This window comes from Hyperolius riggenbachi, chromosome 6 (genome assembly GCF_040937935.1).
Source record: "Hyperolius riggenbachi isolate aHypRig1 chromosome 6, aHypRig1.pri, whole genome shotgun sequence".
Classification (NCBI taxonomy): Eukaryota; Metazoa; Chordata; class Amphibia; order Anura; family Hyperoliidae; genus Hyperolius; species Hyperolius riggenbachi.
This window is the reverse complement of record NC_090651.1, coordinates 155,489,293-155,513,078: the sequence shown is the minus strand read 5'-3', so window position 1 is coordinate 155,513,078 and position 23,786 is coordinate 155,489,293. Positions and strand designations below refer to the sequence as shown.

General features: G+C 46.6%; 1 protein-coding gene across 1 annotated transcript in view; it reads left to right on the top strand.

Moving 5' to 3' along the window:
* LOC137522080 (complement factor H-like) overlaps positions 1 to 23,786 on the top strand; it is a 485,888-nt gene that overhangs the window by 122,673 nt on the left and 339,429 nt on the right. The window contains exons 5-6 of the mRNA XM_068242107.1: positions 4,598 to 4,786; positions 15,695 to 15,865. Of these exons, the coding sequence (XP_068098208.1) occupies positions 4,598 to 4,786; positions 15,695 to 15,865 (360 nt within the window). The remainder of the gene's footprint in view (positions 1 to 4,597; positions 4,787 to 15,694; positions 15,866 to 23,786) is intronic.

Below are 23,786 nucleotides of genomic sequence, written 5' to 3'. Positions count from 1 at the left end.
GCCGGGACTCAAGCGGGTCGGACACCCTAGACCTCTGAAAAGCTGTGTCTCTCTCTCTTGCCCCCCTCCTCCCATCGAAGAGACGGAACTATCAGCGGGAATCAGTAACGCTATTCAATACACAAACTGTGAGTTCGCTATTATAATAGCAGAAGAATCTATTTGATCAAAAAACTTACATAGCGGAATATATTCTCCCTTAGTTGATAGATTGTGGAAACACAGTGATCAAAATCGAGGTTGTACCCTTCGCAGAATTTTAATTTATATTTGTTTTTTTAAGATTGATGCGCATCAATATATAGGCAATTCAAACTGTATTTTTAGAGCATGTTGGCGGTGTTTTGCAGCATGGTATTCTAGGCAGCTAATCCTGGGACTTGTGGATGTGATCAGGTGTGTGGCCAAGAACGAGGCTGGCAATATATGTTTACATGCAATTTTATTTTGTGACCTATTTTATTAAAAGAGTGCATTTATTTTATTTGCAGAGGCGCATGAGTTTTACTTTACAAAAATCTAAATACACCAGTGGTAAAAGGGCACCACAATAACCATGTTGTCATAATGCCCTTGTGATCAGCAAATCATGTGCAATCCAAAAATCGGATCGAAATGTGCCCAGGTGGAAAATGAGCCAAACACTTGAGTGCAGGTAACAGAGACTAAGCTCAAATGTTCAAGATCTATCTTTATGGAAGCTGAATAACATTATCGCTTTGACTTTCTAGGGTATATACTGTAGTTGTAGTTTATACAAAATATACTTAATTATACAAATAGGTTCATGGGATTTTAGGAAAGACCTATTTAGGATTAGGATTATAAATACAATTCTTGATCTCATTAGTAATTTAATGTTTGCTTTAAATATGCAAAATAGTACAATATTTTGTGTTGCTATTGCCCAGTTATAAATAGGTACCCAAGGGCTGAAATGAAAAATAAAAATGCACTCTTAGGCCCTGTGCACACCAAAACTGCTAGCAGATCCACAAAACGCTAGCGGTTTTGGGTGCGGATGACAGAGTTTTTGTCCCAGTGCACACCGGGCGGATCTTAAAGCGATCCGCAGGCCGCATCCGCATCAGCATCCGCGTGGCTAATGTATATCTAAGGGCTGGTGCACACCGGCGGTTTGAGGTTTTAAGCAAACCGCAAACGTGCAGCAAGAGGCTTGCTAAAAACCTCAAACCGCCGGTGTGCACCAGCCTATAGAGATACATTAGCCATGCGGATTTTCAGGCGGATGCGGCCGGCGGATCTGCCCAGTGTGCACTGGGCCACAGTCAGTACACTGCAAGAAGTTTTAAATCAGGATGATACCATTTATTTAAAACGTCTTGCTTTTACTGATGGCTAACACGGTACAAGACCCTACTGCTACTACAATGCTTCAGTACACTGCTTGACTGTAATTTCACACCAACTCAGGACCACCATCAGGGAATAGATAATTGGGCCAACAAGCATCACCTCCCCATAGCACAGCTCCCCCTGCCCTTCTCCCCCTCACTAGCTTCCTCCAATCAGAAGCTAGGCTGCAACCCAGGTGGGTCACAGTTTAGATTCTGATTGGAGGAAGATATGGAGGCGAAGAGCGGCGGGGGAGCTGTGTTATGCTTGAGAACGTTATTGACAGGCTCAGAAGTAAACATCAGGCTAGCGACAAGCAGATTTTCGCTAACGTGGAGATATTTTAGGGGGGCACAGCAGACCCCGGGGGGACTAGCAGCAGCAATAGTGAGACACAGAGGTATGTCATTGCGCACATGACATGCCTTTGGGTCCTCTTAAGATTTACAGGGACACTTAAGTCCCCCAAAAAATAAGTTTTACTCACCTGGGGCTTCCATCCTTCCTTGCCGCAATAGCAGCAGTATAGAGGGTGCTATTATGGCTGAGAACGCGAAGAATCACTCGCGTTCCCAGCCTGTCAGCGCTTGTCGCCGAAACCGGAAGTAGCCGCCGGCGGGGACAGGAGGATTGGAGCGAGGCCCCTACTAGACCAAGACTGGGGAGCTTGACCCTCCATGTCCACAAAGTTAGAAAGCAATGCGCTAAGATCCCCGTGCCATCCCCGCTCCTGACAAACTCCAGCGCTGAATGGTCATAGACTGCTTCCCAATTCTGCATTGCTGCGACTGTGAGTTTGAAAATCAGAGATCAGGAACCGTAATTTTCAGCAGAACTTGGAGGCTACCAAGATTAGCCAGTGCATGTGCTAGGGCTGAAGAACAAACATTTTTTTCACATGAATGGGGGCCAGTAGACCAGGAGAATTGGGGATGCCCAAACTGCTGCAATGCCAAACCAAGAGGATGCCTATGGCCATTCAGCTTGGGAGTTTGTTGGAAGCAGTAGTGGAATCAGAATCTTAGAAGATATTGGCATTAGCATTTATTGTTAATTTATTGGGTTTTTATTTCTATTTTAACTGTTTGTGGAAATCGGTAGGGTGTACATTAGTACCCCTATATTCATTTCATCTGGGGAGGAACCCCCAAATACCATCATAACACCCCCCCCCCCTCAGGGCATACACCCACACGCATTGTTCAGGGTGCAGAGCCCCACAAGGTCCAAGCTCCAAATTTTGACTATTCCAGCTTGTATGGATGATAAAGGGTTAAAGAGGCTTGAGGGGGCCGCATACTGTCTGTGTTCATGAAATGTATAAAGTGTTTATGATTTTAAAAATAATTTTCTTTAACTTTCTCAAAAACGCAAAAAACTTTCTACCATGGTACTACCAATCTACCTAACAGGAGTATCGATAGCATGTACGGGGGCTTTAAAATTAAACATTAAAAAGTGACTTACTGACTTCAATTTAAAATGACCTCGGAACACAAAACTCAGAGCATAAAATAAAATTCAGCTGTTGCAATCATCCCTAGCAAATAATATTTTAACTGCCGGTCAAAAAAAAAAAAGTTGAATGGCTATATACCAGTGATGGCTAACCTTGGCACTCCAGCTGTGACAAAACTACAAATCCCATCATGCCTCTGCCTCCTCAAGTCATACTTGGAGGTGTCTGAGTATTGCAATGCCTCATGGGACTTGTAGTTCCACCACAGCTGGAGTGCCAAGGTTAGCCATCACTGCTATATACTGTATATACAGTAAGATGCGAAAGTTTTGGCAACCTTGTTAATCATCATGATTTTCCTGTATAAATCGTTCGTTGTTACAATAAAAAAAATGTAATTTAGATATATCGTATAGGAGACACACACAGTGATATTTGAGAAGTGAAATGAAGTTTACTGGTTTTACAGAAAATGTGCAATAATTGTTTAAATAAAATAAGGCAGGTGCTCAAATTTGGGCACTGTTGTCATTATTTGTTGTGCTCATCTGCATGCAAATGGAACAAAAGCACGAGCGCAGAGAGCGGCATACACTGCGCATGTGCGCGAGTCTGTACATCACACTAGGTGTCCCCAGCAGTGCCTGCTTAGACAGGACTCAGAAGGTCCCCTCCGCAGGCTTCCTGTTTGCATAGCGGTGACGTCACCTGTCAATATGACAGGGGCTCCCGCTGAGTCTGCAAGCGGCGGTTTCAACGCTCGTTTGGAGCTGACAAAAGAGGCAGGGGTGAGAGCGGTATGCATACTTTCTAACTGCTACTTGACCACCCCTGTACTATTATAGTCTACCCTACGACGCCGTCGCCAATGCAGGGGGGGGGGGGGAGCTGAATAAATAAAGTAAGTTTATTTTTTAAAATACAACTCAAAAAAAAAAAAAACCTGGCAAACATCTGCACACATTAAAGCAACACTACAAGTATCGATTTGAAAAATAAACATTCGTGAAACTGGTCCTTTAAAGTGGACCTGAACTCTTGCACAGGACAGAAGGAAAACAGAGAAATTAACCCTTATTGTATTTAGAGAGTTTAGCCTATTTAATTCTTCCTCATTTGTGTCTAATCACAAGTTGTAATTTGATCCTCCCCTGTGTCACATGACTGCCTATGGCAGATAAGCAGATACGCCCATTTGAAAGCACTGGATGTTAACAATATGTCTGCTTCCATGAATCAGGAAGTAGAAACTGTGCACATTTATTTTAGGATTTGTATCAGCTGTAACAAATGCATGTTTTTTTTGTTTGAAGGTTACTATGCTGTTAAGTATCTTTTAGAGCAGAGAGGAGTTCTAAGTTCAGGACCACTCTAAGGTCATTATTTTAAGTCCTATTTCACCTTCTGGATTTTACAGTTTTCATATCTGATGCATATTAGATGCAGTAGTTCCAGAGAAATTACATAGGAAGAATCAGCTCTGGGTTCTTAAGAAAAGCTGTCTGGTTCTTCCTCTCAGCTGCTCACTGACTACCTTCTGTGAGGGAGGATGGGATATGGAGTTTGGACAAAATTCAGACTGCTATTTAGCCCAGCCAACTGACAGTAGAATACAAAGTCAGGATTACAAACTCAGCCAGCCTTATAATAATAATTATTAAAAAAAAAAAAAAAAAAACAACAGCAAATATTGCAAATATGGTATCTGTGGAAGGCACAAAATAGAAAAACAAAACATTAGCCTAAACTGAATAAAAAAAAAGTTTTTATTGTCTATTTCAGCTGTAAAATGTCCACCTGTTATGGTTAACGATGATGTGAATCTTATATCTACTTCATATGATGAAGAGTATACCGTAAACCAAGTAATACGATTTGAGTGCAAAAATTCAAATAAGAAACTGAGAGGTGCTTCTGACATCGTCTGCACACCTGATGGAACATGGAGTGCACAGGCACCAAATTGTGAAGGTAAGACTACTGCCTATGACAATTGTTTTTCAGAAATTAGTATTACTAAATTGAAAGTAAATGGGGGTCTGTGCCAGTACTGTAACACTTTTCACATTAGATGCAGCCATTCCAGAAACATTTCCTTGTGGAAATGTCAGCCACATGACACAGGGAGTTAGTCAGAAAACAGCAGTTGCAATTAAAGGGAGTGTCCTCCAGCTTGAGGAAAACTCAAATTCTCCAGCAGAGAGCCATCACTCCTTCCTCTGCATATCTGTATGTAGACATATATCAATGTTAGTGCAGGTAGGTGCATGTGGCCTTGAATTAGAGCAAATGTGACCATACATCTAGCAATGTGTGGGCAGATCAACCAAGAGACAGATCTCTTTCTGACTCAATCTGATCGGAGAGAGATCTGTTGCCTTCCCATACACCACAGATTTCTGATAGATTTTGGCCTAGCTATTCCACCTCTTCTGCCTGCCTGCCTCAGATGGTCAATCGGGCCACCCAATTAGTTGATGTAAGGCTACATTTAGCCCAATAGCCTTCTTCACTAATCAAGCATGTCCAACTGCAGCCAGGTGCTGAGAGTTCTTATCAGTTAATTGTGTTATGTATTTTCTGTGCTAGTGTATCTCTAATATTCTGTATATTCTGTATGTCTTGAGCCGCATCTACACACGTAGATGCGGCCGCGATGATGCTCCTTATCAATCGAGCCGCTGATGCGGCTCGATTGATAAGATCCAACAGGACGGATCTTGCTTCCGCCAATTCCCTGCTCGCTCCCCGCGAGGGGACAATGGCAGGGAATCAAGCGGAAGATAAGCGCGCCGGCGGGGACTCGTATGCAGCGCCCGCGCGGCGAGTGGGGACGCGGTGGGCACGCGCGGGTACGCGGAAGAGGCGATCCGGCGGCTAATCGAGCCGCCGGATCGCAGCCTTATCTACGCGTGTAGATGAGGCTTAAAGCTTCTGACACTTGTTTGTTTCTGACCTTTGGTTTGTGTGCCAGCTGGATTGAACTCTTCTAGTTTGCTCAACCAATGCCTTTGTCTGCCCCTTGAATTGACTTTCTGCCTGTTTTGTGGCCACTTCCTTGTCTGCTGCCTCCCAAACCTTTGGCTTTAATTTAACACCAACCAGTCTGCCTGCCAGCTGCTCTGATGATCAACTTGAATATTAAGCTCAACTCTGCTATCCTATCTCTCTGTGGTGCAAAGGGTCCCTATTTTATATATTACTTTCACCTTTTAGGGCTCGTTCACACTTTTGAGCTTTTTCTAAATCACTAGCGTTTTTAAAAGCACTGAAAAAGCGATTGTGTAATGAAATCCTATGTGAGTGTTCTCACATGAGCGATGAGCTTTCTTTCCAATCGCAAACGCAGGTCCTGCACCATTTTATGAACATTTGTGCTTCAATGAAAAGAATAGGAAAATAACAAATGTGATTTTCTTTTCCTAAGTTATTTTGTGAGTGTTTTCAAGTAAAAATGCTTTAACTCAGGAGGTTTCGTTTGTTTGTGCCCCCAGGATTAAATAATTTGCTCTCATGGCAGTAAAACCTTTAGCTAACACTAGCCTAGCTAGTAAAGGTGTCCGGCACCCCCCATCCCCCGATCCAGCCAGTTTATACATTACACAGCCTGGATCCAGCGATCGACGCAGCCTCCCCGCATAGCTCCGGTCTTCACTATTATTATTATTATTATTTATTGTATTTATAATGCGCCAAAATATTACGCAGCGCTGGACAATAAATATATACAATGATACAAGGAGGACAGACACAACAAGGTTATACAACATAGAACAAAGTTATACTTGCAAATTGTACAAAATGCATGATTATGCGATATGGGCAGGTTAGGTAGGCCCAGTAATACAAGTACAGGCTGTCATAGGACAGGAGCACATGATCCTGTAGATTACACTAGGGAATGGAGGACCCTGCCAGAGGCTTACAATCTAAAGGGTGGAGTGGAAACACTAGGTGGGGCTGTGAAATATTCAGTAGAGAGTTACTGTGTGGTAGTAGGTGGGTAGACCATCATAAAGAGGTTGGTTTTGAGTGCTTGCTTGAATGTGTTGAAAGAGGGAGCAAGTCTTATGGGCGGTAGAAGGGTGTTCCAGAGGGTGGGGGCGGCTCTTGAGAAATCCTGCAGGCGGGCATGGAAGTGGAAAATGCGTGGGGCGGTGAGGCGAAGGTCGGTGGAGGATCAGAGGGGGCGACCTGGTGTATACCTGTGAACAAGCTCCGAGATGTAGGTAGGGCAGGTTTTGTGCACAGATTTATATGCCAGGCATAGAATTTTGAAAGCTATCCTGAAACGGATAGGGAGCCAGTGCAGGGATTTACAAAGGGGAGATGTGGATGAAGAGCGGTGCGAAGAATGGATGAGTCTTGCAGCCGCGTTCATCACTGAAGGGGGGCAGTGCGTTTCAAGGTTTGGCCGGAATAAAGGGAGTTACAGTAACCAAGGCAGGAGATGATGAGGGCATGGATGAGCAGTTTGGTCGTGTCTAGGGTTAAGAAGGGGCGAATCTTGGAGATATTACGGAGGTTGAAATTGCAGGCTCTGGTGATGTTTTGGATGTGTGGGATGAAGGAGAGGTTAGAGTCCAAGGTGACACCCAGACAGCGGGCCTGGGAGGTAGGGCAAATGGTTGTGTTGTCGATTGTGAGGCGGAAATCTGGGAGGGGTACAGCAGCATGGGGTGGAAAGATCAGGAGCTCAGTTTTGTCTAGGTTAAGCTTCAGGAACCTAGCAGACATCCAGGAGGAAATTGTTGAGAGACACGAGGAGACCTTGTTTATGGTGGTGGATGAGAGATCGGGTGCATGGAGGTAAATCTGAGTGTCATCGGCATAAAGGTGGCATTTGAAGCCGAGGGAGGAGATAAGCTTGACAATTGAGGAAGTGTACATGGAGAAAAGAAGGGGGCCCAGAACAGAGCCCTGGGGGACCCCGACTGAGAGGAGGGCAGGGGTTGAGGAGGAGCCATTGAAGAAAGTTGTGAAGGAGCGATTGGATAGGTAGGAGGAGATCCAGGCTAAGGCAAGACCATGGTTGCCCATGGACTTTAGTGATTGGAGGAGGAGGGGGTGGTCAACAGTGTCAAATGCTGCGGAAAGGTCAAGGAGGAGCAGGATGGAATAACGGCTTTTGGCCCTGGCAAGGGTAAGGTTGTTGACCACCTTGGCAAGGGCTGTTTCAGTTGAGTGTGCAGGTCGGAATCCAGACTGTAGGGGGTCAAGTATGGTATTGGTGTTGATGTATTGGGTAATGCGTTGGTGGACTAGGCGTTCGAGGAGTTTAGAAGCATAGGGGAGGAGGGTGATTGGGCGGTAGTTTGAGGGTAGGGATGGGTCAAGTGAGGGGTTTTTCAGCAGGGGAAGTACAGTGGCCTGTTTGAACGCTTTGGGGAAGGTGCCTGTAGAAAGGGAGAGATTGAAAAAGGATGTGAGGACTGGGGCCAAGTCAGAAAAGTGGGGACGAAGAGTATTTGCGGGTACAGAATCGCAGGGGGAGGAGGTGGGGGGAAGCCGCTAGCAGCAGGCTGACTTCATCAATGGTGGCAGGAGCAAAAGAGATGAGGGGTGGATGAGACAGGGGAGCAGCTGGGAGGGAAGGCAAGGGGACAACCTGAGATGTGTTGGGAAGGGAGGGACAGAGGAGGGAAATTTCATTGCATAATGTTGCAAGTTTAGTGGTGAAGTGGTTGGCAAAGTCGTTGGCTGAGAGGGAGGAGCTGGGAGGGAGAGGAGTGGGGTTGAGGAGGGAATTGAAGGTAGCAAAAAGCCGTCGAGGGTTGGAAGCTTGGGTTCGAATCAGTGCTGCAAAGTACCTTTGTTTAACCTTAGAGAGGGCAGTGTGGAAGAGTAACAGTTTGGCCTTGTAATCTAGGAAGTCAGAATTGAGACGTGATTTCCTCCATTTCCGTTCGGCTGCTCGAGTTTCTTTCCTGAGGTTACGTGTGTGGGTGTTGTGCCAAGGTTGGGGGTTGGGGGGCTTGTTAGGGTGGAAGATTGAGGGGTCAGCTTGATCTAAAGCAGATGAGAGGGTAAGGTTATATTGTGCAGCCGCTTCATTGGGGTATGTGAGGGTGGGTAGGTGGGAGTAGAAGGAGAAAAGGGGAATTGATAGGACATTTGGGCTGAGATTACGTAGGTCTCTCTGCCATCAACCAGGCTGAGGGGTGGGGAGAGAAGTGGTTAATGAGGAAATGGTGAAGGTGAGGAGGTGATGGTCGGAGATGAAGGTGAGGAGGTGATGGTCACTATGGGGAGGATCGCACATGATGTCATGACGTTATGCGCAAACCCGATCCTCCCCATAGAGAGACCGGAGCTGTGCAGGGAGGCTGCACTATGGCTGGATCCAGGCTGGGTACTGTATAAACAGGAGGATCGGGGGGCTTCCCAGGCAATTTGGGGGGGGGGGGTGCTGGACACCTTTACTAGCTAGCTTAGTGCTATCTTAAGGTTTTACTGCCATGAGAGCAAATTCATTCATTCTGGGGGACTCCTGAGGACAGAAAGCGATATGCCCGCTAAGGAGGTTAAAAAGCATTCAGTTCCAGGTCAAAGATTGTACTTTCTGTTTATCTGCATTTACATAGAAAATCGCAAATCGCTAAACAGAAATTCTTACAAAATTGCTTGCAAAAAACGCAAACCGCACAAAAAACGCCAGTAATCGCTTCTAAAAATTCCTCACAAAAACACTCAGCGATTGCAATTACGCTTTTGTTTTGTAATGTGAACTAGGCCTTAAGTTGAATTAAGCAGTAAAAAGTATTTTTGACAGCCTGAAGCGATGATCATTGACTATGCAATCCTGAAACTGTCTATACGGGATCAGTTGAAAAGGGCACCTGAGCTGCCTGTATGAAAAGGGCGCCTCCATAGACATCAATGTTAGTTCTGGAAATATGGGCTAAAAGGTGGTGAAAAGGGCACCCGAGTTTTGATATAGGCTACAAGCGGGCGCCCCTTTGTAGCCCATATTTTTCAGCTACAAGGTTTTCGGCTACAGTAGGGCTCCCCTTTGTAGCCCATATTTTTTTTCGGCTACAGTAGGGCACCCCTTTGTAGCCCATATTTTTTTCGGCTACAAAGTTTTCGGCTACAGAAGGGCACTTCTTTGTAGCCCATATTTTTTTCGGCTACAGTACGGAACCCCTTTGTATGCCATATTTTTTTATTCGGCTACAAGGTTTTTGATTCTGCTACAAAAGGGTGCCCCTTTGTAGCCCATATTTTTTATACAGTTACAAGATTTTCGACTACAAGGTTTTTGATTCTGCTACAAAAGGGCAACCTTTTATAGCCAATATTTTTGATTCAGGGGTGCGGGGAGGTTAGGATTAGGCATCACAAGCGGGGGGGGGGGAGTCTAAGGGTTAGGCACCACTAGGGGGGTTTAGGGTTAGGCACCACCTGGGGAGTCTTAGGGTTAGGCACCACCAGGGGAGTCTTAGGGTTAGGCACCACAAGGGGGGTTTAGGGTTAGGCACCACCTGGGGAGTCTTAGGGTTAGGCACCACCTGGGGAGTCTTAGGGTTAGGCACCACCAGGGGGGTCTTAGGGTTAGGCACCACCAGGGGGATCTTAGGGTTAGTCACCACCAGGGGGGGGGGTAGGGTTAGGGGAGGGATCTGTGTGGGAGTAGGGAGAAGTTAGGTCATAGTAATCACCAGGGGCTGTCTTAGGGTTAGGCACCACCAGGAAGGGGTTAGGATTACGCATCACCAGGGGGTTAGGGTTATAGGGTTAGGCACCATCAGGGGAGGGTTGTGTGTGAGAGTAGGGAGAAGTTAGGTCATAGTAATCACTTTTCTCAGCTATATCTAGAGCCCTTTTATAGCCCAACAAATTTTGTCTATAACACTATAACAGCATCCTTTTTATAAACTAAAACTATATGGCATATATGGGCTACAACAGGTGCCCTTTGTAGCAGAAATTGACCTTTATGGGCTACACCAGGCGCCCTTTGTAGCCAAATTTGGCATATATGGGCTACACCACGCGCCCTTTGTAGCCAAATTTGGCATATATGGGCTACACCAGGTGCCCTTTGTAGCCAAAGTTGTTATATGGGCTACACCAGGCGCCCTTTGTAGCCAAAGTTGGTATATGGGCTACACCAGGTACCTTTTTTGTAGCCGAATTTGGCATATATGGGCTCCACCAGGCGCCCTTTTTTCCAGGCGCCCTTTTTAAATAGACCCACCTTAGGGTTAGGCTCTACCAGGGAGGGGTTAGGGTTAGTCACCACCAGGAAGGGGTTAGGGTTAGGCACCACCAGGGGGGTTAGGGTTAGGCACCATCAGGGGAGGGTTCTGTGTGAGAGTAGGGAGAAGTTAGTCATAGTAATCACTTTTCTCCGCTATATCTAGAGCCCTTTTATAGCCCAACAAATTTTGCCTATAACACCATCCTTTTTATAAACTAAAACTATATGGCATATATGGGCTACAACAGGCTCCCCTTTTAGCCGAATTTGGCATACATGGGCTACACCAGGCACCCTTTGTAGCCTAATTTGTCATATATGGGCTACACCAGGCACCCTTTGTAGCCGCATTTTAAATATATGGGCTACACTGGACGCCCTTTGTAGCCGAATTTGGAATATATGGGCTACACCAGGTGCCCTTTGTAGCCGAAGTTGGTATATGGGCTACACCAGGCGCCCTTTTTGTAGCCGAATTTGGCATATATGGGCTACACCAGGCACCCTTTTTTCCAGGCGCCCTTTTCAAATAGACGCATCTTTGAAGTGTACCACACTGCGGCAAAAAATGGGCGTGGCCATGATGAGATGTGGGCACAGCCAAACTGTAAAGTAACATTGTAACTCAAAGGCAGTGGGCCCATGTTTCCTCCAAAAACACAGTTAGGCAAAGTGACTCTAAAGCCAGTTTTACACCGCATCGCTCCGCCAGAAACAGGCCTTCTGGGAATTCCCGGTATTCCCGAGGCTTAGAAATATTAACCAAGTCTCCAGCGATGTCTGGCAGTCTCCTTCTATCTCCCCGTGGGCTCTTAGTGGCTTCCGGCATCTGTGTTCAGAATCAGAAGTCGGAGTGTCACATGACCCGAAGCGAGTCAGCTGACAATCTGGCTTCCTTGCTCCGGGCCCGTGGGGAGATAGAGGGAGACTGCCAGACATTGCTGGAGCCTCTGTAAGTATTTTAGGGGGGAAGTGTGTGCTATTTCGGTTGGTTGCTCAAGCAACTGCCAAGCACATGTATCCGGCATCAGGCGATTCCCACCAGTGCTGGATTCTATGGACTTTTCTGTATAATATAATAAGACTCTGTTTCCTCCCAAAAAACACACACATAATAAAGCAGAGTTTCCCCCATGATGTGGTTCGTGTCATGGTTGTGCAGCCAATTCATTTGCAGGAACTGCATGATGCCATCTTGTCATTATGGACCAACTTCATCCTTGCTGGGTCACCTCTCCTTTATGACCTGGCAGCGCAGGACATGTGAGATGCTACTCTGCCAATCTCTGGGGGATGGCAGAACTCTGGGGGATGGCAGAACTAAGGAAGTGCTGATGGCAAAAAATGACCAACTCAGTACTAGCCAGAAGTACCTAATAAAGTGGCTAATTAAATATATTGATTTTCTGTTCCTTGTGTTTCTTGTGGTTCATGTATTAGCATACCATTTAACAATCATGAGGCCCCAAAATAGCAAATAAGGCAACAATAACACCAAAGCATCAAATGCAGTTATAATGACCATCAAATATTAAATGCATTGGTCATCACCTCACATAAAAATTGCTGCAAACATTGCACCCCGCATGAAATACAGAAAACATTACGCACCATAAGAAATACAGTGAACATTACGCTCCATATGAAATGGAGAAAACATGCCACAAAACATTACCCCACATAAGAATTGCAACAAACATGATATTACATATGGCACCGCTAATGAAAATGCTGTAAACATTACCCCACATATGAAATGCAAATGTTCCCTTACATATCAACTGCAGCAAACATGATGCAGCATATGAGAATGTGGTAAAACTTACACCACATATGAAATGAACATGACGCCACGTATGAAAAGGCAGTAAACATTATTCCACAAATGAAATACAAACCTTGCCCCGCATATAAAACATGACACTACATATAAGAAAGCAGCAAACATTACCCCACATATGAGAATTCAGCAAGCATTACCCCACATAAGATATGCAGTAAACATGTTACTACACATATGAAATGCAGCAATTGTTACTCCACATATGAAACGTAGCAAACATTACCCTACATAGTATAGGTAGCCCAGGGTGTCCCCCTAAGTATAGGCAGCCTCCCCAGTAAAAGCAGCTATGGATGTCTCCCCCCCCCAGTATAGGTAGCCCCCAGTATAGAGGGGCAAATATGTACCCCCAGAATAGATAGCAAAATATGACCCACATGTATAGGCAAAGCCCCCCCCCCCATTATAAGTAGCCCCCAGCCATAGTTAGCCAGAGATGTGTCCCCAGTATAGGTAGTACCCTCCATAGGTAGCCAAAGATTTTCCCCAAAATAGGTAGTCCTCTCATAGGTAGCCTAAGGTGTCCCCCAATATAGGTAGTGCTCGCATAGGTAGCCAAAGGTGTCCCCAGTATAGGTAGTCCCCTCCACCCATAGGTAGCCAAAAGTGTCCCCCAGTATTGGTAGTCCCCCCAACCATAGGTAACCAAAATCATCCCCCAGTATAAGTAGTCCCCCCCATAGGTAGCTAAAAGTGTCCCCCAGTACATCTTTGATGGCAGTTGCCAGTAAATTGCACACTGATAGATTTACGTAAGGCAAAAATATAATTACATCAAATTGTCCATAAACAGTAGTTTGGTTTGGGTGTTAGAACACCCTCTAGTAAAATACACAGGAGACAAAAAAGGGGGAGCCCAATGGTGCAGTATGTCAATTAAAGTGGTAGATATAGGAGTAAGAAACTACTCACAAAGGTGGGTTGCAGAAGGGCAACTGACCGCAGGAAGCAGGTGGAGATAATGAACCTGACTCCACTCGGGTTGGTCACCGGGGACCTGGATGTGGTCGCACTCCTTAAGAAAAGAAAGGAAACAGATCTCTGCCGTGGTAAGACCACGAATACTCTGTCTCCTCCCCTCAGACGGGTGTCGTGTGGGGGTATTAAATGCACTATTTGGGTAAAACAGGCACCCTAGTATATAATAAAAACTTTTAAAAATAGCTTAAAAGCGACAAGGAAATGAGGTAGCTTGCTTGTAACAACAAAAGATTTTATTAGTGATAGCACAGGCAACGCATTTCACACAACTGAGCCTGCTTTCTCATGCCAATAGCAGTGCCAAACTAAATTATACATTCAGTGTAGAGAGCCTCAAGGCACTGCTATTGGCCTGAGGAAGCGGGCTCAGACCCGCGAAACGCGTTGCCTGTGCTATCACTAATACATTTTTTTTGTTGTTACACAGATTGTTTTCATCAATGAGGTAAGCTACCTCATTTCCTTGTCGCTTTTAAACTGTTTTTAAATGTTTTTATTACATACCAGGGCACCTCTTTTACCCAAATTGTCCATTAACAGGTCCTTTTTGTGATATCCTGTGGCCAATATGGATCTCCAAACTGCAGTAACGCCCAGACTTTCAGGACTCTTATGGCGGTCCTGTGCCAGTAGCGACCAATGGATATCTCCTCCAATGTAGATCTGATGCAGATCAGCAGCGAATAACGCCTCAGGAGAAAAAGCATTCCATAGTGTGATTTTGTTTATTTATAAGAAGTCCAATTAAAATATTTGTACAGGCAAAGAGCATGGGAAGCATTAACCAACACACATGGGGCCACTGGCCAGCAGCGAGCCACGTGCCAGGTGCTGCGTTCTCTACGCTGTGTGTGAGGCTAATATTTTCCATGCACTGTGTGTAGGAACTACCTACTAGTGACGTGACGTGTAGCTCACGCACCGTGCACAGTGTCCTTGAATGAAGCTAGGTAAACATTGTGTGAAACCGTTGTTAGGCCATGCACCTTCTGGATCCCACAGTTGCTTCCTACCCAGTCCCACCCAGCTCCAACTCACACTATAAGAATGCCTGCATGCATTTGTTGTATTAAGATTATTACATACTGCTAATGAGTACACGGCGGCTCAGCGCCACTCAGTTCGGCGCGGGGAGAGACGAATGACGGCTCTCTATGCTGTCGCTAAACTCACCACCAGAGCCCCAAATTACTGATACACGTGGCGCGCATCTTAACATTGCTGCTATGATGTTACATGCTAATGAACTGGATTTTTATGCACTGATGCACTTTATCTGTAGATGTGAAGGTGCAATTAAAACTATAGTGCTAGACGTTGCTCTATCTGTGAATTGTCTTTCATAGACCTATTCTGTTGTCTTGAGCACATTGCTTTTGCTGGGATTGTGTACTGCTGCAGCTATTCCTGGATTATCCTAGTTCAATACAGCAGGGTTCAAGTGCCTGACACCCCTCTTCTTGTATTTTTATTAATCTTTTATTAGAGGGTTTATATGGATTGTATTATATGGATGATGGTGTCCTCCAGAGTTCCCCCACATAGGTAGCCAAAGGTGTCCTCAGTATAGGTAGTCCACTTACAAACTGTACAAATGCGCATATATATAAAAACAGGTCACAAGAAGTTAATGGCGTCTCTTCCTCCTCTGGCCGTAGCTCCGCCCTACGGTTTTGTCATAAATGACTCATCAGGGGCAATCAGCCTGGAGGTGGCTGGAGGAAGCCCCAGGTGTGTAAATGTTTATTCTTTTTACCCATCTTTATTTAACTATGTTGTAAAGAAAAACTGAAATGTAACTTTCTGAATTCTGAAATTGCATATAATGTGTATATGCCATTGTTTTACACAGATATTAAATGTAGCAAGCCTGAGATTTCTCATGGGGAAGTAACAAGTCCCGGAGAAAGATTTAACAAGGACCAGAATATAGAATATACATGTGACACGGGATATAAACCAACTAGAACTCCTCGCACTGCCTGCACAGAAGCTGGCTGGAGTCCCCCTCCTGTCTGTGAAGGTTAGTTCTGAATTTATTTGCTGTATAATTTTTATATTATAATTCTACCTTTTGACTTTTGTGTAGCTACAAGGGACATTTTTATCAACATTGAGTACTTTGTAATAAGCTGTCAATCAATGTATCCATGGCTGAATTAAGATATATGTCGGCACTGGCACAGAGTGGCTGCAGGGGGCCGGTAGAAGCCCCACTTAAGTTAAACTGGCTTTTTTTTTCAATTATTTTGTTTCCTTTAAGAACAAGGGGCTCATCCCTGCCTCAGGATAGGACTTGGAAAGGAGAGGGTATTTACCAGGGCTGTGGAGTCGGAGTCGAGGAGCTGGAGCAGTTTTGGGTGCCTGGAGTTGGAGTTGGGAACAAAATTCACAGACTCCTAATGAATTTAAACTGCAATTAAAGGAGAAAATATGAAAATATGTTCTATTTCTCAGATAATCGTTATCATAAATTACTTGTATATACAGATACAACTCAAAGAATATTATGTAAAAGTCCATTTATTTCAGTAATTCAACTTAAAAGGTGAAAGTACTATATGAAATAGGAACCTTTTGCAGTTGTTTTGGGTAAATTAGCTGATTAGTCTGACACTTTGAGCCTAGAATATTGAACATTTTCACAATATTCTAATGGTCTGAGATTTGGATTTTGGGGTTTTCATAAGCTGTAAGCTATAATCATCAAAGTTCTAAAAAAAATATAGGCTTGAAATATCTTGCTTGCATGTATAGAGCATATTTCATATATTCGTTTTACTTTTGAAGTTAAACTTACGGAAATAAATTGACTTTTGCACAATAGTCTAATTTTTCGAGGTTCATCTGTGTACAGTAATAGCAGTGCTAAGTCCACAAAAATGAAATAAACCAATAAAAAATAGATATTTGTGCTGCTGCAATAAAACAGTCACCGTCCCTATTTTTAAAATCAGATATACATATCTGATTGCGACTGTATATCTGATGTGTCTTTTATATATAATAAATACCATCTCTGCTGTAAGAATAAAGCCTGATGTGTAGTTGTCCCTAGTAGGGATGGTCAGTGAGTTGCAAATAATTCTACGTTTAGGCTGGGAACACACATAGCAGAATTGCATACGTTTTCTTCATAGCACATAGTGGAAAATGTAATTCTGCTAAGTGTGTTCCCAGCCTGATGCAGGTTTATGCAAATGTTGTTAAATTTGGGTTTATACAGTAGCACGATACTCTACATATGCACTCCCTGCGGAGTTGTAGTGAATCCACTGAGAATGTTGAGCACATTGAATTCAGTGATGTTGTCCATCACCCATAAACCTGGTTCAGATTGTGCATGAAGAATGTGTTATAGAGGAAAAATCCCCCTCATTCTCACGCAGAGTACCGGCAGATCACTCATAAGGTGGCCATACACTTATAGATTTGCAGCAGATTCGACCATTAGATAGATTTCTGTCAGATGCCTGTCAAGTCGAATCTGACAGGAATCTGATGGGTGCCACACACTAGGAACAGATTTCCAATAGATTTCAGAATGAAATCTATTGAAAATCAATCTAAATGCACCATTAGATCCAATGCAACTCTATGGGCAATCGATCTGCTACCAGCAGAAGATCGATCTAGATTTTCCATCCTGTCAGATAGATCAAATCAATCGAAATCGGCTGCAAATCGATCAATTTGCTGATTTGAAAGAATCAATTTCTGATCAATTGATTCTATAGAATCGATTGATGGCTAAAATCGACCAGTGTATGGGCCCTTTTAGCTGTACCCACAGTTAAGGTGCCCATACACTTATAGATTTGCAGCAGATTCGACAATCAGATAGATTTCTGTCAGATGCCTATCAGGTCGAATCTGACAGGGGAATGTATCTGATGTGTGCCACACAGAAGGAATCAAATTTCAATAGATTTCTGAATGAAATCGATTGAAATTTGTTCGAAATGCAGTGTTGCACCATTCGATTCAATGCAACCCTATGGGCCATCGATCGGCTGCCAGCAGCCGTTCGACCCAGATTTTCCGTCCGGACCGAACAATCAAATCGATCGAAATCGGCCGGAAATCGATCGTTCTGATGATCGATCATGCTTTCTGCTGCATTGAATTCTATCCGATTCGATCAAAACGGTTGAATCGGCCGTCGATCGATGTCTAAAATCGACCAGTGTATGGGCCCCTTTAGATTGCCTAGGGCCTGATCGATGTTCTTTGTTCTTGTCTGCACCCTCTACAACAAGTGCTCTTACCAAGAATTACTTGGTATCAATACTATTCATATCTATTTAAAGCGCTACTTAACCACTTAAAGGAGTCATCAGGGGATATTGAAGAAAATAAGTGCTACTTACCGGGGGCTTCCTCCAGCTCCAAGATCCCGGGACGTCCCTTGCCGCAGCTCAGCCTTCAGCCGATCGCCGCAGGTCCATCCCGGTCCTCGGCGACGACGTCGGAGCGACCTCCAGGTCACTCTGTACTGCGCCTGCGCGAGCGGCGCTGTCAATCACCGCCACGTGGGCCAGAGCGGACTGCGCAGGTGCAGAACGCTCCGGCCCACGTGGCGGTGATTGACAGCGCCGCTCGCGCAGGCGCAGTACAGAGCGACCTGGAGGTCGCTCTGACGACATCGCCGGGGACGAACCTGCGGCGATCGGCTGAAGGCAGAGCTGTGGCGAGGGACGTCCTGGGAGCTTGGAGCCGGAGGAAGCCCCCGGGAAGTAGCACTCATTTTCTTCAATATCCCCTGATGACTCCTTTAAGGACTGCAGTCATAAAACCCCTTAAAGAGAACCCGAGGTGGCTTTGTATAACGTTAGTGGGGCACAGAGGCTGGTTGGGCACACTAACACCAGCCTCTGTTGCCCCATGGTGTGTGTCAAAGACCCCCCTGCTCGCCGCTATACCCCCGCAATGCTGGCGACACGCAGCGTGTCGCCAGCACAATGTTTACCCTAGCGCTGTCTGTCAGCGCCGCTCCGCCGCCTCCTCCGCATCGCCGCTACCCGCCCTCGTCCCTTCCCTCACGCTGATTGGAGGGAAGGGACGAGGGCGGGTAGCGGCGATGCGGAGGAGGCGGGGGAGCGGCGCTGACAGACAGCGCTAGGGTAAACATTGTGCTGGCGACGCGCTGCGTGTCGCCAGCACTGCGGGAAGGATAGCGGCGAGCAGGGGGGTCTTTGACACACACCATGGGGCAACAGAGGCTGGTGTTAGTGTGCCCAACCAGCCTCTGTGCCCCACTAACGTTATACAAAGCCACCTCGGGTTCTCTTTAAGAACTAGACCACTGTAGCTTTAACGGTTTATTGCTCGGTCATACAACCTACCACCTAAATGAATTTTACCTCCTTTTCTTGTCACTAATACAGCTTTCTTTTGGTGCTAATTGATTGCTGCTGTGATTTTTAGTTTTTATTATATTTATCAAAAAAGACATGAATTTTGTAAAAAAAAAAAAAGATTTTTTTTTTTACTTTCTGTGCTGACATTTTTCAAATAAAGTAAAATTTCTATATACATTTTTGTCCAAATTTATTGTGCTACATGTCTTTGATAAAAAGACATGGGGTGTATTTTTACACATACCCATGCTGGGTGGGAGAAATATCTCTGTAAATAATATTTTTTTTTTTTTTTTTTTTTTTACACACAACTGTCCATTTACAGAGATATTTCTCCCACCCAGCATGGGTATGTGTAAAAATACACCCCAAAACACATTATACTACTTCTACTAAGTACGGCGATACCACATGTGTGATACTTTTTTGCAGCCTAGGTGCACTAAGGGGCCCAACGTCCTATGAGTACCTTTAGGATTTCACAGGTCATTTTGAGGCATTTGGCTTCTAGACTACTCCTCACGGTTTAGGGCCCCTAAAATGCCAGGGCAGTATAGGAACCCCACAAGTGACCACATTTTAGAAATAAGACACCCCAAAGTATTCCATTAGGAGTATGGTGAGTTCATACAAGATTTTTTTTTTGTCACAAGTTAGCGGAAATTGATTTTTATTGTTTTTTTTTCACAAAGTGTCATTTTCCACTAACTTGTGACAAAAAATAAAATCTTTGAACTCACCATACACCTAACGGAATACCTTGGGGCAGTGGCGGACATACGGCCGTGCAGGCCGTGCCGCCGCACAAGGGCCCCTGAAGTTCTGCTGCTTCAGGGGCCCATTAAGTATTGCAGGGTTTTTTGTTTTTTTTTTTATGTTTTTTTTTTTTAACCTGGGGGGCCCAACACCTGTCCTCCCCCCTCACCTCGCCCCCCCCCCCCCCTCATGCGGCGGGAGAGCGGAAAATACAAGAAGTCTCCGGCCGGGGCGGCAGCTGCCGCTTGGTCTCCAACTTTGGAGACATATCGGAAACTAAGCAGCAGCTGCCTCTAGCGTCTGCTGCAGCCCCGGCCGGAGACTTCCTGTATTTTCTGCTCTCCCGCCGGCTGCAGCGCATACCGGGAGGGGGGCCCCGAGGTGAGTGAGGGAGGATAGGAGTCGGGCCCCCCACCCGGATAGCTACCCACCCGGCTACCTTACCCACCCACCCGGCTACCTACCCCGCTACCTAACCATCCACCCGGCTACCTACCCGGCTACCTAACCAGGCTACCTACCCACCCACCCGGCTACCTAGCTACCCACCCGGCTACCTAACCACCCTGCCGGCTATCTACCTGGCTACCTACCCACCCGGCTACCTAACCACCCGGCTACCTAGCTACCCACCCGGCTACCTAACCACCCTGCCGGCTATCTACCTGGCTACCTACCCACCCGGCTACCTAACCACCCTGCCGGCTATCTACCTGGCTACCTACCCACCCGGCTACCTAGCTACCCACCCGGCTACCTAACCACCCTGCCGGCTACCTACCTGGCTACCTACCCACCCGGCTACCTAGCTACCCACCCGGCTACCTAACCACCCTGCCGGCTATCTACCTGGCTACCTACCCACCCGGCTACCTAGCTACCCACCCGGCTACCTAACCACCCTGCCGGCTATCTACCTGGCTACCTACCCACCCGGCTACCTACCCACCCGGCTACCTAGCTACCCACCCGGCTACCTAACCACCCTGCCGGCTACCTACCTGGCTACCTACCCACCCGGCTACCTAGCTACCCACCCGGCTACCTAACCACCCTGCCGGCTATCTACCTGGCTACCTACCCACCCGGCTACCTAGCTACCCACCCGGCTACCTAACCACCCTGCCGGCTATCTACCTGGCTACCTACCCACCCACCCGGCTACCTAACCACCCTGCTGGCTACCTACCCACCCGGCTACCTACCCACCCACCCGGCTACCTACCCACCCGGCTACCTACCCACCCACCCGGCTACCTACCCACCCGGCTACCTACCCCGCTACCTAACCATCCACCCGGCTACCTACCCGGCTACCTAACCAGGCTACCTACCCACCCACCCGGCTACCTAGCTACCCACCCGGCTACCTAACCACCCTGCCGGCTATCTACCTGGCTACCTACCCACCCGGCTACCTAACCACCCGGCTACCTAGCTACCCACCCGGCTACCTAACCACCCTGCCGGCTATCTACCTGGCTACCTACCCACCCGGCTACCTAACCACCCTGCCGGCTATCTACCTGGCTACCCACCCACCCGGCTACCTACCCATCCACCCGGCTACCTACCCACCCGGATACCTACCTACCCACCCGGCTACCTACCCACCCGGCTACCTAACCACCCACCCGGCTACCTACACACCCACCCGGCTACCTACCTACCCACCAGGCTACCTACCTACCTACCCACCCGGCTACCTACCAACCCACCAGGCTACCTACCCACCCACCCAGCTACCTAACCACCCACCTACCCACCCACCAGGCTACCTACCCACCCGCCTACCCAGCCACCCACCAGGCTACCCACCCGGCTACCCAGCCACCCACCAGGCTACTTACCCACCCGGCTAAGGGCTACCTACCTACCCACCCGGCTGCCTACCTACCCACCAGGCTACCTATCCACCCAACCACCCATGGGAGCTGCGCGCCGGATGGAGGCTGGGACAGGAGGTCTGCTGCTGCAGGTGAGTAAATGGTTTTTTTTTATTATTTATTTTAGCAGGTGTATGTTCTGGGCAGGTCTGCCACATGATTGCGTGTATGTTCAGGGCAGGTCTGCCACATGATTGCGTGTATGTTCTGGGCAGGTCTGCCACATGATTGCATGTATGTTCTGGGCAAATTTGCTACATGATTGCATGTGTTTTCTGGGCAAATCTGCCGACATGATTGCACGTATTTTCTGGGCATATCTGCCGACATGATTGCAGGTATTTTCTGGGCATATCTGCCGACATGATTGCAGGTATTTTCTGGGCATATCTGCCGACATGATTGCAGGTATTTTCTGGGCATATCTGCCGACATGATTGCAGGTATTTTCTGGGCATATCTGCCGACATGATTGCACGTATTTTCTGGGCATATCTGCCGACATGATTGCACGTATTTTCTGGGCATATCTGCCGACATGATTGCACGTATTTTCTGGGCATATCTGCCGACATCATTGCACGTATTTTCTGGGCATATCTGCCGACATCATTGCACGTATTTTCTGGGCATATCTGCCGACATCATTGCACGTATTTTCTGGGCATATCTGCCGACATCATTGCACGTATTTTCTGGGCATATCTGCCGACATCATTGCACGTATTTTCTGGGCATATCTGCCGACATGATTGAATGTATTTTCTGGGCAAATCTGCTCACATTATGTGTATTTTCTTGTGAAAACCTGCACAATTATGTGAATTTTCTGGGGAAAGGGTCACCAAAACTTGGGCCCACTGTCTTTGCGTTGCACTTTTCAAGGGAACCTGAGGTGAGAATAATATTGAGGCTGCCATATTTCTCTCCTTTTAAGCAATACCAGTTGCCTGGTTGCCGTTCTGGTCCTCTGCCTCTTATTCTTTCAACCATAGACCCTGAACAAGCATGCAGCAGGTCAGGGGTTTCTGACAATATTGTCAGAACTGAGAAGATTAAGCTGCATGCTTGTTGCTGGTGTAATTCAGTTTATTACTGCAGCCAAATAGATCAGCAGGGCCGCCAGGCAACTAGTATTGTTTAAAAGGAAATAAATATGGCAGCCTCCATATCACTCTCACCCCGGGATCACTTTAAATTACAGTTAGCTCCGCCCTTATCCGGTCATTGCCACGCCCATTTTTTGCCGCGGCGCTACGCGCCGCAGGTTCTATCCACGCCCATTTTTTGCAGGTTATAGCTGCACCCATTTTTTGACGCGGCGCGCTTCGCGCGTCGCAGGTCAGGGGGCCCACAATTGATATTTTGCACAGGGGCCCACTGCTGCCTGTGTCCGCCACTGCCTTGGGGTGTCACTGAAGTGCAGGATGTTCTCAAATCGTGACCTGGACATGGCAGCAGAGAACATGGGCAGGTGATGTATTGGGTGCGTAGACCAATAAGACCACAATACATCCTTTTTGACTAGACCCATGTTAAGGAGAAGGCCCCAAAAAATGTTACGTTCAGAAACTTGGGGTGGTTTCCACCGAAAAGGCTGGGCATGGTAGCTTCTTGGATTGGCGGTTGCGTATTGTGTGGCATAACGGTTAGTCTCAGCGACAATTAAGTCGTAGAGGCCAGCAGTGATCAGAGAAAAAAAAATCTGTCACTGCAGTGGGGCGGGTGAGGGTTTGGCCGGGTGATCAGAAGCCCGCAGGGGGCAGATTAGGGCCTAATCTGATGGATAGGAGTGCTAGGGGGTGACAGGTGGTGACAGGAGGTGAATAATGGGTGTCTCAGGGGGTGATTACAGGGGAGAATAGATGCAATCAATGCACTGGGGAGGTGATCGGAAGGGGGTCTGAGGGGGATCTGAGGGTTTGGCTGAGTGATCAGGAGC